A 12136-nucleotide genomic window follows, 5' to 3' on the forward strand; every position below is an offset into this window, starting at 1 on the left:
GAAGAAAGAAAAAGGTTTCCATTTAAAAGATGACTGCTTATTTCTTTTTTAGCTTCAACCCAAGAGTTTCAGCTAACAAAATGAATAATGAACTACATAGAAAGGGAAGCACATTTTTTAGTTTTGCAAAACATTGGTAACGTGTGAACATAAATCATCAACTCATGAAAGACTGGATTGAGCTCTTCCTCCTTTTTGGATTTATGTTTCTGTTTTACTTTTTTCTCCTGTTTTCTTTATAGGATGAACAATACACTAATATTTACATATTCCTATATTTACATATTGATATGTTATGCAAAGAATATGAATTCATTAGATAGTTGCTCTAACAGTTGTAAGCAAAATATTTTCATTCAAGTGCTAAACATGGAAGAAACGGACCCATGAAATGCTTTACAAAGACCCACATTTCCCCATGACCACTGAACCAAAATGAGTGGGTTTTCCTGCAAGATGTAGGTTACAAGTTACAGTTTCATACCCTGAAATGGCATTTAGATCGTCTGATTATCTTAAAAGCTACTAATGGGGAAATTCCGATTGTAATTTTTGGGGACGTATTGTATATGGCAGGACTCGACATCAACGTTGGCCTGATCGGGGAACTACAACAAGATTCAAAACGTATTGTAATGTTTTTGTTTTGTTTTATGTTTTGTTTTGTTTTTTTACTTCACGAAACTGCATTTCTTTTCAGGCCACAAATGAAGGGAGATAGTGTTGAGTCCTGTAGTAAAAATGAGATAAAAGATGGAATGGAATACACACGATAACATCTATTCTGTATCAATGGAAAGAGATGTTAGGAATTCTGGACTGCCCGGAATTTTGGGGTGAACACCTCGATTTTTGTTTTCTGTATCATTCAAAGAAGGCCCTATTAGAGTCTGGTCAAGATCATATTGACTACACACTGGCGATCAAGAGGACGCAATATATTTATGTCGAATCAACTCAGATTAAAATCTCATCCGTATTCACTCAGGTTTCAGTTTAGATCTTTGATGGATGCAATGGATCCGTTCCACGCACATGCGCAGAATTTTGTATATGACGTAGACAAATGTTAGTCCAATCAGCATGAAGAACGCGATCACATCCAGACCTATGAGTTGCCAGTACCTAAGGCTGTGTGTAGCAGGCCTCAGGTATCCTCCGCCATAGCTCATCACATGTTCAACCCAGTTAGCAGCCATTTCTACGGGTTGCGCTTTCTGATCACGCAAAATCTCGGAAAGCCTCTCTGCTCGCTCTCTGTACCTGTGAAAACAGAAAGGAGATAAATGTAAATAAGCTACGCTATAGCAAAGACATAAACGCAACGTTACTTGACATCAACAAATTATTCAGACGAAAGAAAATCGTGACATGTTTTTAAAAGTCATAGCATCTTTCATTTCATTTCATTTACAATGCATTTTAATTTCCAACAACAAAGACAACAAACTGCGATTAGGCCTATACACATAACAAGAAATTCACATGCACACAGTTATATAAAATCAATGCGACATTGTAATAAAGGAAATATTGTGAACGAAAATACAATTTTGCTTAGGGCCTATGAACTTTTGACTTATACGACTGTACCGAAACGAATATCGTGTAGATAGCAACACTGTATACTCTCATCAATCTTGCATATCACTCATATTAGTAGTTCACAGCATCCATTATGAACATGACGAATGGAGGTAACTTCTATAGTGCAATGAAATACAAGTACGTTTTATCAATGTTTTAATTCGTACGGGATCATAGGAGTCGACTCGTATTAACAGTATCGCAATATAGATAGCGGGAAAACGTACGTATTGTTGTGGATGACCTCTCGAATGCACTGGAGAATGGCTTCCTTGTTGAAGTCGACTGTGACGTCGATGACCTGTCCGATGCCGCGATCTAGCACGCGAGTTGCAGTGTCCAAGCCGTCCGTCATCAGTGGCATGACGACGAGAGGTACCCCGTGGTAGATTGCTTCGTAGAGACCGTTGTTGCCCCCGTGGTAGATCAGCAGACGAGTTTTGTTATGACCTGTCGAGTCGGATCGTGAGGAAGGATTAGGAGGATTCCTCACTTCTTCTGCATCGAATTAGCAAAAGGGACGGCGATATACCGTTGTTGCCCCTCCCCATCCCCGTCCCCCCCCCCGGAAAAAAAAAATGCCTAGACCGTGGTCATTCAAATAAATGACATCAGTTCGCAAACATATAGCAGAAATTATTTCTTTACATGAAAGTAGATAAAGTATATTTGAAAATTGAACATTCTAGAGCGACAATATCGCTAGAAACTACCCGGTTCTGTATTACGCTCTTTGTTTATAGTACATGTGCGTACGTCCGTTAGAGAAGAAACTATGAGATCTTACGGTGCCATATCCTGCAGAAAACGAAGGCCTAATATACGTTAACGTATAGCGTGGCCTCTAACACACTCGAGCCAGAGTTTCGACAGAAGAAATGAGCGTCATAATAATTACAAATTACCAAGAAGATCATTTTGTGGTAGCCATGGCAACGTCCAGACATTACGAGGCATTGTGATGTTATAAATGTCGAACGCAGAGTCATCGATGTGCCAGACGACCTTCTGCTCAACCTCAGCGAAGACATCGACAAAGACCCGGACGATGTCGGGTATGACGACGGACAGATAGGAACCAAGCGTAAATATGACGAGACCGTGATCTCCAGAGCTCTGGACAAAGTCTTCCAGATCCTTAACAGGGAAGAAGAAGACGAAAATGAAGAAGAAGAAGACGAAGAAGAAGAAGAAGAAGGAGGAGGAGGAGGAGGAGGAGAAGACAAAAAAGAAACACCACACAAATTACTTTTTCTTCTCAAAATTAATGTTGATCCCTGTCGGAAGAAAACAGCACAAATCGTATGATTCCAAATATACTGCATAAAAAAGATGGTGATGTTCGTTATTCAGAAGGGTCTTTATTTTTAAACATGCAAATCCCGTGTACGTAGATGTTCGGACTATTGAGAATTCGGAAGAACGATCTTCATTTCACTTTAGGGTTAACGAACCTTCAGAACAACGCTACAAAATGTTCGGATTAATAAACACTTCCATTTTTGGATAAACGAACCTTAGGAATAACGATATCGTTTCACATTTACAAACCTTCGGAATAAGACCTTGTTTTTTTTAGACTAAACCTTTGGCATGACAGACTGCAACAACTTTAAACAATACTCTCCGTTGCCTACGTATCAGTGTGTTCAAGCATAGGTTGCAAGCAATCAGTAACAGAACTCACCTCCTTTTACATGGTACATAGTAGGTTGAAGCTATAATTATAATAATAAGGTCTCCATCCAGGGTACACTCTCCAGTGCTGCCACTGCTCTACCAAAGAGCCCTGCCATTATTGTTGTTCATATAGAATGTGAGCTGTTAATTACCATATGTAGGTGATATTATTCCAACAAAACATTCTATTCAGCGTTACATTTTGTACGGTCAATTTTCAAGATAATGACGCATTTGATATTCAATATTCTGTGAATAGAAAAAAAAATCACGATGAAAATGAAAGATGGTGGTAGATATCCACTATTGGCATTTCACCACCATTCAATCAGCGATGACAGACAGCTTGATTAAATAAGCCCCGGTCACACAGCACTCCACGTCTAAATCACGTACCGGTACAAAAAGTTATGAAAATCTGGTGGACGTGGTCGTAAGTGGTAATTGTTGGTCAAATTTTGGTTTGGCCATGCTTTGTACGGGGTATGGCCGTTGGCGGCTGTTCCACTGCTGAAGCACTACCTAAGCACGGCTAACCACTTCCAGCCACGTGTATGTACGCGGAAAAATTCATTTGTCAGTGATAAGCTGCTAAACACACGCCATTTCCGGTGATACCAACGCGTAACACGCGTCAGATGACCGTGCTCTGCCCGTGACAGACCGCTAAACTTTCGCGTCTTACCGCGTCTCCCCAAGTTTTAATCACAGCCGGAACACGGATTATCACGTGTGTTTCACGTGTGTTGCACGTCTGTACCACGTGTGTCACCTTTGGTTGTCCGCGGAATAAAATTTTGAGCAGTTCAAAACTTTTTACCGCGTCCGACGCCATTCCGATTTTTCCCCGCGTCCTGCCACGTCTACAAATCGACCGTAGCTCGCCTTAAACTTGACATCAACGCGAACAACATCGTCTGCTTCACGGGAGACCATTTTTTGACGTGTATGGCCGTGATTAAGCCGTAAAGCGCTGTGTGACCGGGCGTTAAGCAATGGAGTTACAACCCTATAGTCATTGACAGAAAGATCCGTCTGTCCGGAGGACTCTTTTTATATTTTGCCATTGACGCTCTCCGCGGAACATTCCCCGACGGACAGATACAGACCGATCTTTCGGTCAATATAGTCATTAGCCTGATAATCGTCTTTTGTTGTTGCCATAACTTCACCATCGTAAAAATAATTTATTTTGGTACTAACCTTTTCAAGTGCTTGTGTGGGTCTGGTAGAAAGGCCTCCAACCGAGATGATGTTTGGTGTCCTGTGAAGGGGGTAGTCCACAGCAGGATGGGTACTTGACAAAACGAGTTCGGTGTTTCGCAGGACGTCCGGAAAACGTTCCTTCGAGATGCCAGCTTCTCGGAGCATCTTGTTCATTTCCCGTATGTATCGAGGCGCAAGAACGCCCTGAGAAATCATCCAGCTCAACATGTTCCGCACGCGTTGCGCAAATGTCATGCTGTGCGGTAAGCCAGACATGGAAAGAGGCATGATGGAAGGCAGAAACGGGTTTCCCATGGATAAATGGGTGACCAAAGGAGGGGTAGCTAGAAGCACAAGTCCCATGTACTTCACACCAAGTTTGGCTGCTACAACAGCCGCGCATTGTCCTAAACTCATATCGAATATCACCAGGTCTAACTCGGCCTTCCGCAAGTCTTCCATGCTGTCGTGAAGAATACACCGACAGTGCTCGACGGTCTGTCTCACACCCCACTCGTACAGGCGATAGGTGGCTTGAGTCTGGCCGATGTTGAAGGACATGGCAGCGAAATGTGTGATTTTCGAAGCAATGTCTCCGTGTGAACTGCTGACGTTATGAAGAATAAAAGTGCTTTCCGCGTAGCGCGGATCTCCGGCCTCGTGAGCTTGTTCGACGCTCACGAGGAAAGTAACTCGGTGATCACGTCTTACCAGCTCCTTTCCAAGAAACGAAGCCGAGGCCAGATGGCTACCCCCTATACTTCCAGAGTATATCAAGATATTGGCGCCATTCGCCACGGATTCGAGACTACCTATTGCTACAGAAATGACGAGAAAGACTACCAGGTAATTCATGACTATTCTTCGGGCAGGACTTGCCTAGGTCGACGACCACCGTATATGCACCGAACTGAGCAAAACACTGTTTCGTATTCGTACAACCCTTAATGTTGGTAGTTTTGGTACGCTGGGCAATCACATTCGGAAGCATAAGTTAAATGATTCTATCGTGATATATCACGCACTTGCAGGCAACCCGCTGTTTATGTTTCACGACAGCAAAACACGTCTGGCGAGCAAATCTTCCTTTCATTTAGGAAATTGATTCGACAGACTCTCCTGATCGAAGAAGATTTAAGAAGAAAAAGAAGAAAACACCATCACGCAGTACCCATCGTAGGCTTGTCAATGACATGATTGAGTTCCTTCAGTTGGATTAAAGAGCTCCTTTGAATGTGCTCATAAAACAAGCCAAGTCATCTGTTTCACGTCCTCACTGGTATGCATCTACTACATGATAATGGCCAGTTCACCAGTCTTTTGTGGTGCAGTCAAGAGAGGAAGAGGAAGGATGGGGGGGGGGGGGGGGGGCACAAAGACTGATTGAAGCAAAGGACCACTCATCCAAACAACACCAAGAAAATTGCGAAAGATCGCACGAGCGATCCAAAAGCGACATCGCTCGTTGTTGTCATGGTCATTAATAAATTCTTTATCGTAACAGTGAGTTATGCACAACATTCTGATGACAAATAACGTTTATCTGAAGAAGCGAGAGGCGTGAATGCGTACCCTGAGATAAGACTAACCTGACAACGACTACACCTATAAGCTTCAGCTTTCAGGATTTGAGAACAACAAAACGTCCAAAGCCGATAAAATGGTTTTCTTGTTCATTGTTCTAATCGAAGAGTAATGAAAGACTTCGACAGTCTACTTAATAGCTAGGGACCCCTGTCTTTTTCTCTCTTTTTTTTTGGTGGGGGGGGGGGAGGAACTCGAGGTATGTTGGGTCTGGTCAACCATGACACTGTCTACCCCACGTCAAAGGCGAAGGAGGAGCCGGTTCGTCCACTAGTGAATCAGATGACAGCGGACACGTGTTAAGATTTTCTTCGAGGACCAAGAAAATTGGAATGCGCTATGTATATAATGAAAACCAATTTCTTGCGTATGTTTTATCATATATCGCTCAGGTAGCAGTGGTTGCTATCTTTCACATCCACGCTATGAATATGTTTGTACTCTCATACCCCGAGAGGGGATCGATAGAGTCAGTAACATCTTACAAATCAAATCTTACAAACCTAATGCCAAAATATATCGTCCGATTACTTTCTACAGCCTCTGGTGTGTGCCATGTAAAAACGCTCTCTCTAATACAAAATATTATATATAAAGCCATCTGCAGCTGAGCTAGTCTCATTTATGTTTGTTTGTTTGTTTGTTTGTTTGTTTGCTTCGCCGACGCAGCTGCTAGACATCATTGGAGGTGTCGTGGTGGAACTTTGTGGCTCTCTATCAAGGAGTATAAATGGGTACCCGGTAGGATGAGAAAGGGTAATGTTGGTTGATGAGTATGTGCGCTCCTGTAAAATGGCAACTGGCTGAAATGCTCCCTAGGAAGTACAGATCGAGTGAGAAAGGTCTGTGCTGGTTGGAAATAATGTACCCAGTGATCGGGGTAATTATAGTTTGTAAAGCGCATTGAGATGTATACTCGTGGTGTGAAATGCGCGATATAAAAAATAGCTACAAATTGTACTACTACAATTATGGTGTGTGCCATGTAAAAACGCTCTCTCTAATACAACATGTTATATATATAGCCATCTGCAGCTTAGCTAGTCTCATTTATGTTTGTTTGTTTGCTTCCCCGACGCAGCTGCTATACATCATTGGAGGTGTCGTGGTGGCACATTGTGGCTCTCTACCAAGGAGTATAAATGGGTACCCGGTAGGATGAGAAAGGGTAATGTTGGTTGATGAGTATGTGCGCTCCTGTAAAATGGCAACTGGCTGAAATGCTCCCTAGGAAGTACAGATCGAGTGAGAAAGGTCTGTGCTGGTTGGAAATAATGTACCCAGTGATCGGGGTAATTATAGTTTGTAAAGCGCATTGAGATGTATACTCGTGGTGTGAAATGCGCGATATAAAAAATAGCTACAAATTGTATTACTACAATTATTATCATACCTCGCTGCCGTACGCGTCAAGTCGAGTGACAGCGCGATCCTGAGATCCTGTCGGAGCGGAGAACTCGCGATAGCGCGATCACTTGACTTGACGCATACAGTGAGGTTTATACAGCTACTTCAGAGAATACTAACATCACAAAAAGATGTCAAGAATCTAGACTACGTGGGAGCTTGCATTCCGTGATAGTCATGCGAAATACTGTAGGATCAAATAAAGCACACACATACACTCACACCAGCAGATTAAAGGCATAATTTACCATTTGCAGACGAAACAAAAACCCAGCATTGGTGCTTCAAAATAGTTCTAAAATGTGAATCTGGGATAAAAACAACCAATGTCAAAATTTGAACCAGTTTAATCGTTGTTCAGTATTGTTAAATACAGTATACAAAATTTGAATAATAGTTATAATAAAAATGTTTCCAGACTAGACTGTCTATAGTTATGGTTTAATGAGAAAAATAGTGATATCTCCTTATATTTCAGGCTTTATTGCAAAAATGTTATATGGTAGATCGTTTTGTGATACAACTGACCTACACATATATATGCATCAAAAGTGATATCTTGAACATTTTTAAATCACTGCTCCCAAAGGTAAACAGGACCTTTAACAAGTGAGGCTGCCAATGTGTATTCACACACAAAGCTTGGTGGAGAGGTCCCAAGAGGCTTTTCAGAGAGATTCTTGTGTTTCAGACAGCTCAATAGGGCATTAAATACATGTTATTCCAAAATCATGGATGCTTTCAGATTCTCCAGCCAGAAAGTGAAGGAAGAGTTAGTTTATATTCCTGGAAGCCTTCTGTAAAATCTAGAGAGAATTGGCAGCTCTGAATAACAGCATATCTACATATACCCGACAACATACATCTACAACCCACACATCATAAACATGTATCAACAACCCACACAACGTACATCGACATAACCCATGCTAAGGACAATATGTGTAAATGTTTAGCTACAGCTCCACTTTTTTATTTCGCAATCATACAATGACGGCAGAAAAGAAAAGAAAAACATTTACATGTGACTTGAGCTCCAATAATTTACATTTTCACAGTGCTTCTACAAAGTATGCATCAAACAACATACATATGGGAGCATTAGATGTGGGAATTTAACAAAACCACAGGAAGGCTAAGAACAGTATTTTGTTGCTGGCATTACATGTATATATACATCAAACTCAGAATCAATCTCTTCATTGTTATCATAACTCCTCCCGAATCAGAATTCCAACGAGACAGGATACACATACTGTATATCACATTCCACCACACAAAAAAAGTACTTCTGGCCTAAGAGGTTTGAAAACATCCATTGCTTCTGCTAATACTGATGACATACATATTGCAATGATTGACTGGGGGTAAGGGATAAATATCATGTCAACATGAATGAACTCTTTTTCTCCAGGAGAGATGTGAACCCTGCACAAAGTCTATGGACATTTGGGAGATTCATAGGGATCGAGCTAAATATCACTGTCACTCCCTGACACTGCAAGCAATATCTGAGAGATTTTTTTTTTCCCCCTCAAACAATACAGTTCAAGTTCAGGTTCAAACGTGCAATCTTACTCCCATACTTAAGAGTTGTTGCTGTTTTTTAATGAATGAATATTTCCGCAGAGAAAACTACCGCATCACGCTGTTTTGTAAAGAGACAACTGTGCAAGAAAGTCTCTCACTACATCATTTCTACCCCTGACCTGTCACAGCTACCCATCTCCTCTCGAAAGGTAGCATGGTTTGAGGGTCCATTACCTAAATGAACTCTGCTTTTAGAGCCATCAATACACAAGAATTTGGTCAACTTGGTTTCAGTTGGGCACAACATGGGTTATATTCCCTTGCTACATGTTTGACTTACAGAGCATCATGCCGCCATGTTGTTACCCACCAGAGCAGAGTGGGCCAAACTCCACACGCATTGATGGCACTGTCCACTTCATGCTTCCTGTAAACACTGCCCTCACACACTGGAAAAGGACCAATCCAATGAAAGGAATCCTGCCACTGGGGACTGAAGAGGTTCTGGTGCTGGTGACTGCAGGTGCTTGCTGCATCAGACCAAACCATGCAGTCAGGATTAACAACTCGACACCACACCGGTCTTGGCATAAAAGCCCTGAAATTGCTTACAGAAGGAAACATGTTTACAGAGCGATGGCTCAGTGTTACCATTGTTTGTTATTTGTTCCTGTTTTTTGTTGTTGTCGTTGCTTGGAGTACTTATGAATGCCATTAATTCCATCAGATCCTGCTGAAACTTGTACTGCACAATTAACACGCAAAATAGGAAATTTCACATTTTTACTCTGACCAGTGACCTTTGACATTATGACCCCAAAGTATTATTGGTCCAAGTTATTATGTTCATACACCCACATATAACGTTTCAAGGGGCTTTCTCCAGTAAGCCTGATACAAGAAATGATCCTGCACACACTGACCAACAACCTGGAACAAAATGTCTGAAGCACAACTACGTCACAGAAAGAAAACATGACCATCAAAAGTACATCAACTTCAGTAATTTACCTGTAATGCAATATCTGGTTGCAAAAAATTCTGTTTAAGCTTAATACTACATTGTAAGTCTTCTTTATTGAATCAGGGGAATACCAAATCATATCAAATTTGTGAGATTTTTCTCACTCTTTGTAGAAATAGCAATACCCCAGAGAAAATAATTGAATTGATTGTATAACATACAAAGAATATGTGCAATTTTGCTCTATAGAGATTGTTAATATCCATCCACAAAACTGATATATTTATCATATTCTTATATTCTCTTTGATGTGACAGATCCTTGCTTCTTAAGATGGCAGCAGCCAAGTTAGGGCATAGAACTGACGGACTCACATCTGAGTCTCCTAGTTTAACTAACTGCTGGTGCTACCACAGTGCCCTGTGGTTTTCCCTTGTCACATCACCAATCACAATGTTGCATCCATCAAACGTTTGAAAATGGAACATAATACGGACCTGGACTACGCACCTAGCATTTTTCATAACAAAGTGCTAAGATTGACCTTGAATGAGCATACCACCTAACTTTTGGCCAAATTTCCCTGATGACATAGAGCAACATAGAAAAACTTGGGTCTGGTTGTCACACACGCATAAAGTCAAAACAAACGCAACTCACCTCTCCTAGACAATGGAAGAAATTTGAATAACAGTGCCTGCATTTAGAGACCAGCTGTGGCCACTTGTAGTCATTGGCTGTAGTTATTGGCTGCTCATTTTCGTGGGCAGACACCAAATTTCTGCCCAAAATCAGCACTTGTTGAAGACTTCTACATCACACTGACCGTGTTCATAATCCTCTTCTCCGTTGACCACTACTTATCCATGACAACATGGTTACAATCACTACCTTTAAATATCTATCATATTTGTCACATAAGCTCCCCTTGCATGGCTCAACTTACAAAGAACGCTCTCTAAATGACTACCAGTAAGTTGTTCACAAGTGCCATGACTACACCGTCTCAACAGCGGCTAGCAATTTTGAATTTAAAGCACCAGATACTGTTCACTAAACAATACATATCTTATTTCAATAAACCAGTCCCTTATCTAGTCAAGCCCTAGCAATAAATTGTTTGATAAATTCCTTCATTTATGCAGCCTCAAGCAAAGTCTATCAGGAAAATCATAAACTATCGTAGAAGCTTGCCAACACACAGGGAGGGTCTGTCATTTCACTACACTCTGTAGCCATCTCATCCTATACCGAAGCAAGTACACCATACACAATATCAAAGACACCTTATTACCACTGGCTCTTGCAAACCAAGAATTCTTTTGAACAATACAAACTAAAATATATCACTGCAGCAAAATATTTAACTTGAATCAACTAGCAAATGACTTAATTTCCTTCAAAATTTAGAAATAACTTGGGCATGAATATATCACTGCAGCTAAAAACTTACCTTGAATCAACAAGCAAATGGCATAATTCAGTGCAATAATTTGTAATAGACATGACGTCACCACTAGCACTATCATGCACTGATTTCACATACATTAAAAAAAAAAAACCACACACACACAAGACACGTGGGTAGAAGCTTGCTCATTTCAAATGACGAATTTGGACCCATACAATTTTCTGGGTGAGTACATGTGTGTTCCGCTCACAGCACAAGAAAAAAAACCTTCTCATACTATTGGAAAACATTAACTCGTTAAGGGAGGGCTGATTTTACTACAACACACATTTCCCATAGACCCCTGCCCGAGTATACTCGGGAGTTGTCTTCCTAACGGATTAAGACAGTTGATAGTCAGGAAAAAAAAAAAAACCTAGGTGATCCTTCTTCACTTATACATCTAAGTCTTCCTGCATTCCAGTGCTGATGCAGATGACAAGACATGGTCATTCCTTCATTCCTCACCAATCAAATCCTGGACTACCTTGTCCACATAGATCAACAAACTTAGGATCTCTTCTTACTGTAATGAACGGGTCAATATGTGCATTGAGTAGGCATGATATTGCAAATAACAATGGAACATGGAAAGTAGCCCTGACAGATAAACACAGGCAAACTAGCATACACAGAACATGTCATAAATACTGTACAAAAGCCATAATGTTGCCAGCCACTCACAATAAGAGATCATATTCAAAGACCAAAAAAACAAAACAAAAAAA

General features: G+C 41.0%; 1 protein-coding gene across 1 annotated transcript; it reads right to left on the reverse strand.

Annotated features, from left to right (window-relative positions):
• Nucleotides 1–980: 980 nt before the first annotated feature.
• Nucleotides 981–5034, reverse strand: LOC139743980 (UDP-glucuronosyltransferase 2B1-like). Its single transcript, XM_071654447.1, has 4 exons — nucleotides 4471–5034; nucleotides 2538–2724; nucleotides 1815–2037; nucleotides 981–1263 (listed from the first exon to the last, which is right to left on the reverse strand). The coding sequence occupies exons 1-4, from the start codon at nucleotides 5032–5034 to the stop codon at nucleotides 981–983; spliced, it is 1257 nt and encodes a 418-aa protein (XP_071510548.1).
• Between the last annotated feature and the right edge of the window lie 7102 nt (nucleotides 5035–12136).

The sequence above is a fragment of the Diadema antillarum genome, unplaced genomic scaffold, assembly GCF_040938485.1.
Source record: "Diadema antillarum isolate AM-2024a unplaced genomic scaffold, OU_Dant_1.0 seq00001126_RagTag, whole genome shotgun sequence".
NCBI lineage: Eukaryota > Metazoa > Echinodermata > Echinoidea > Diadematoida > Diadematidae > Diadema > Diadema antillarum.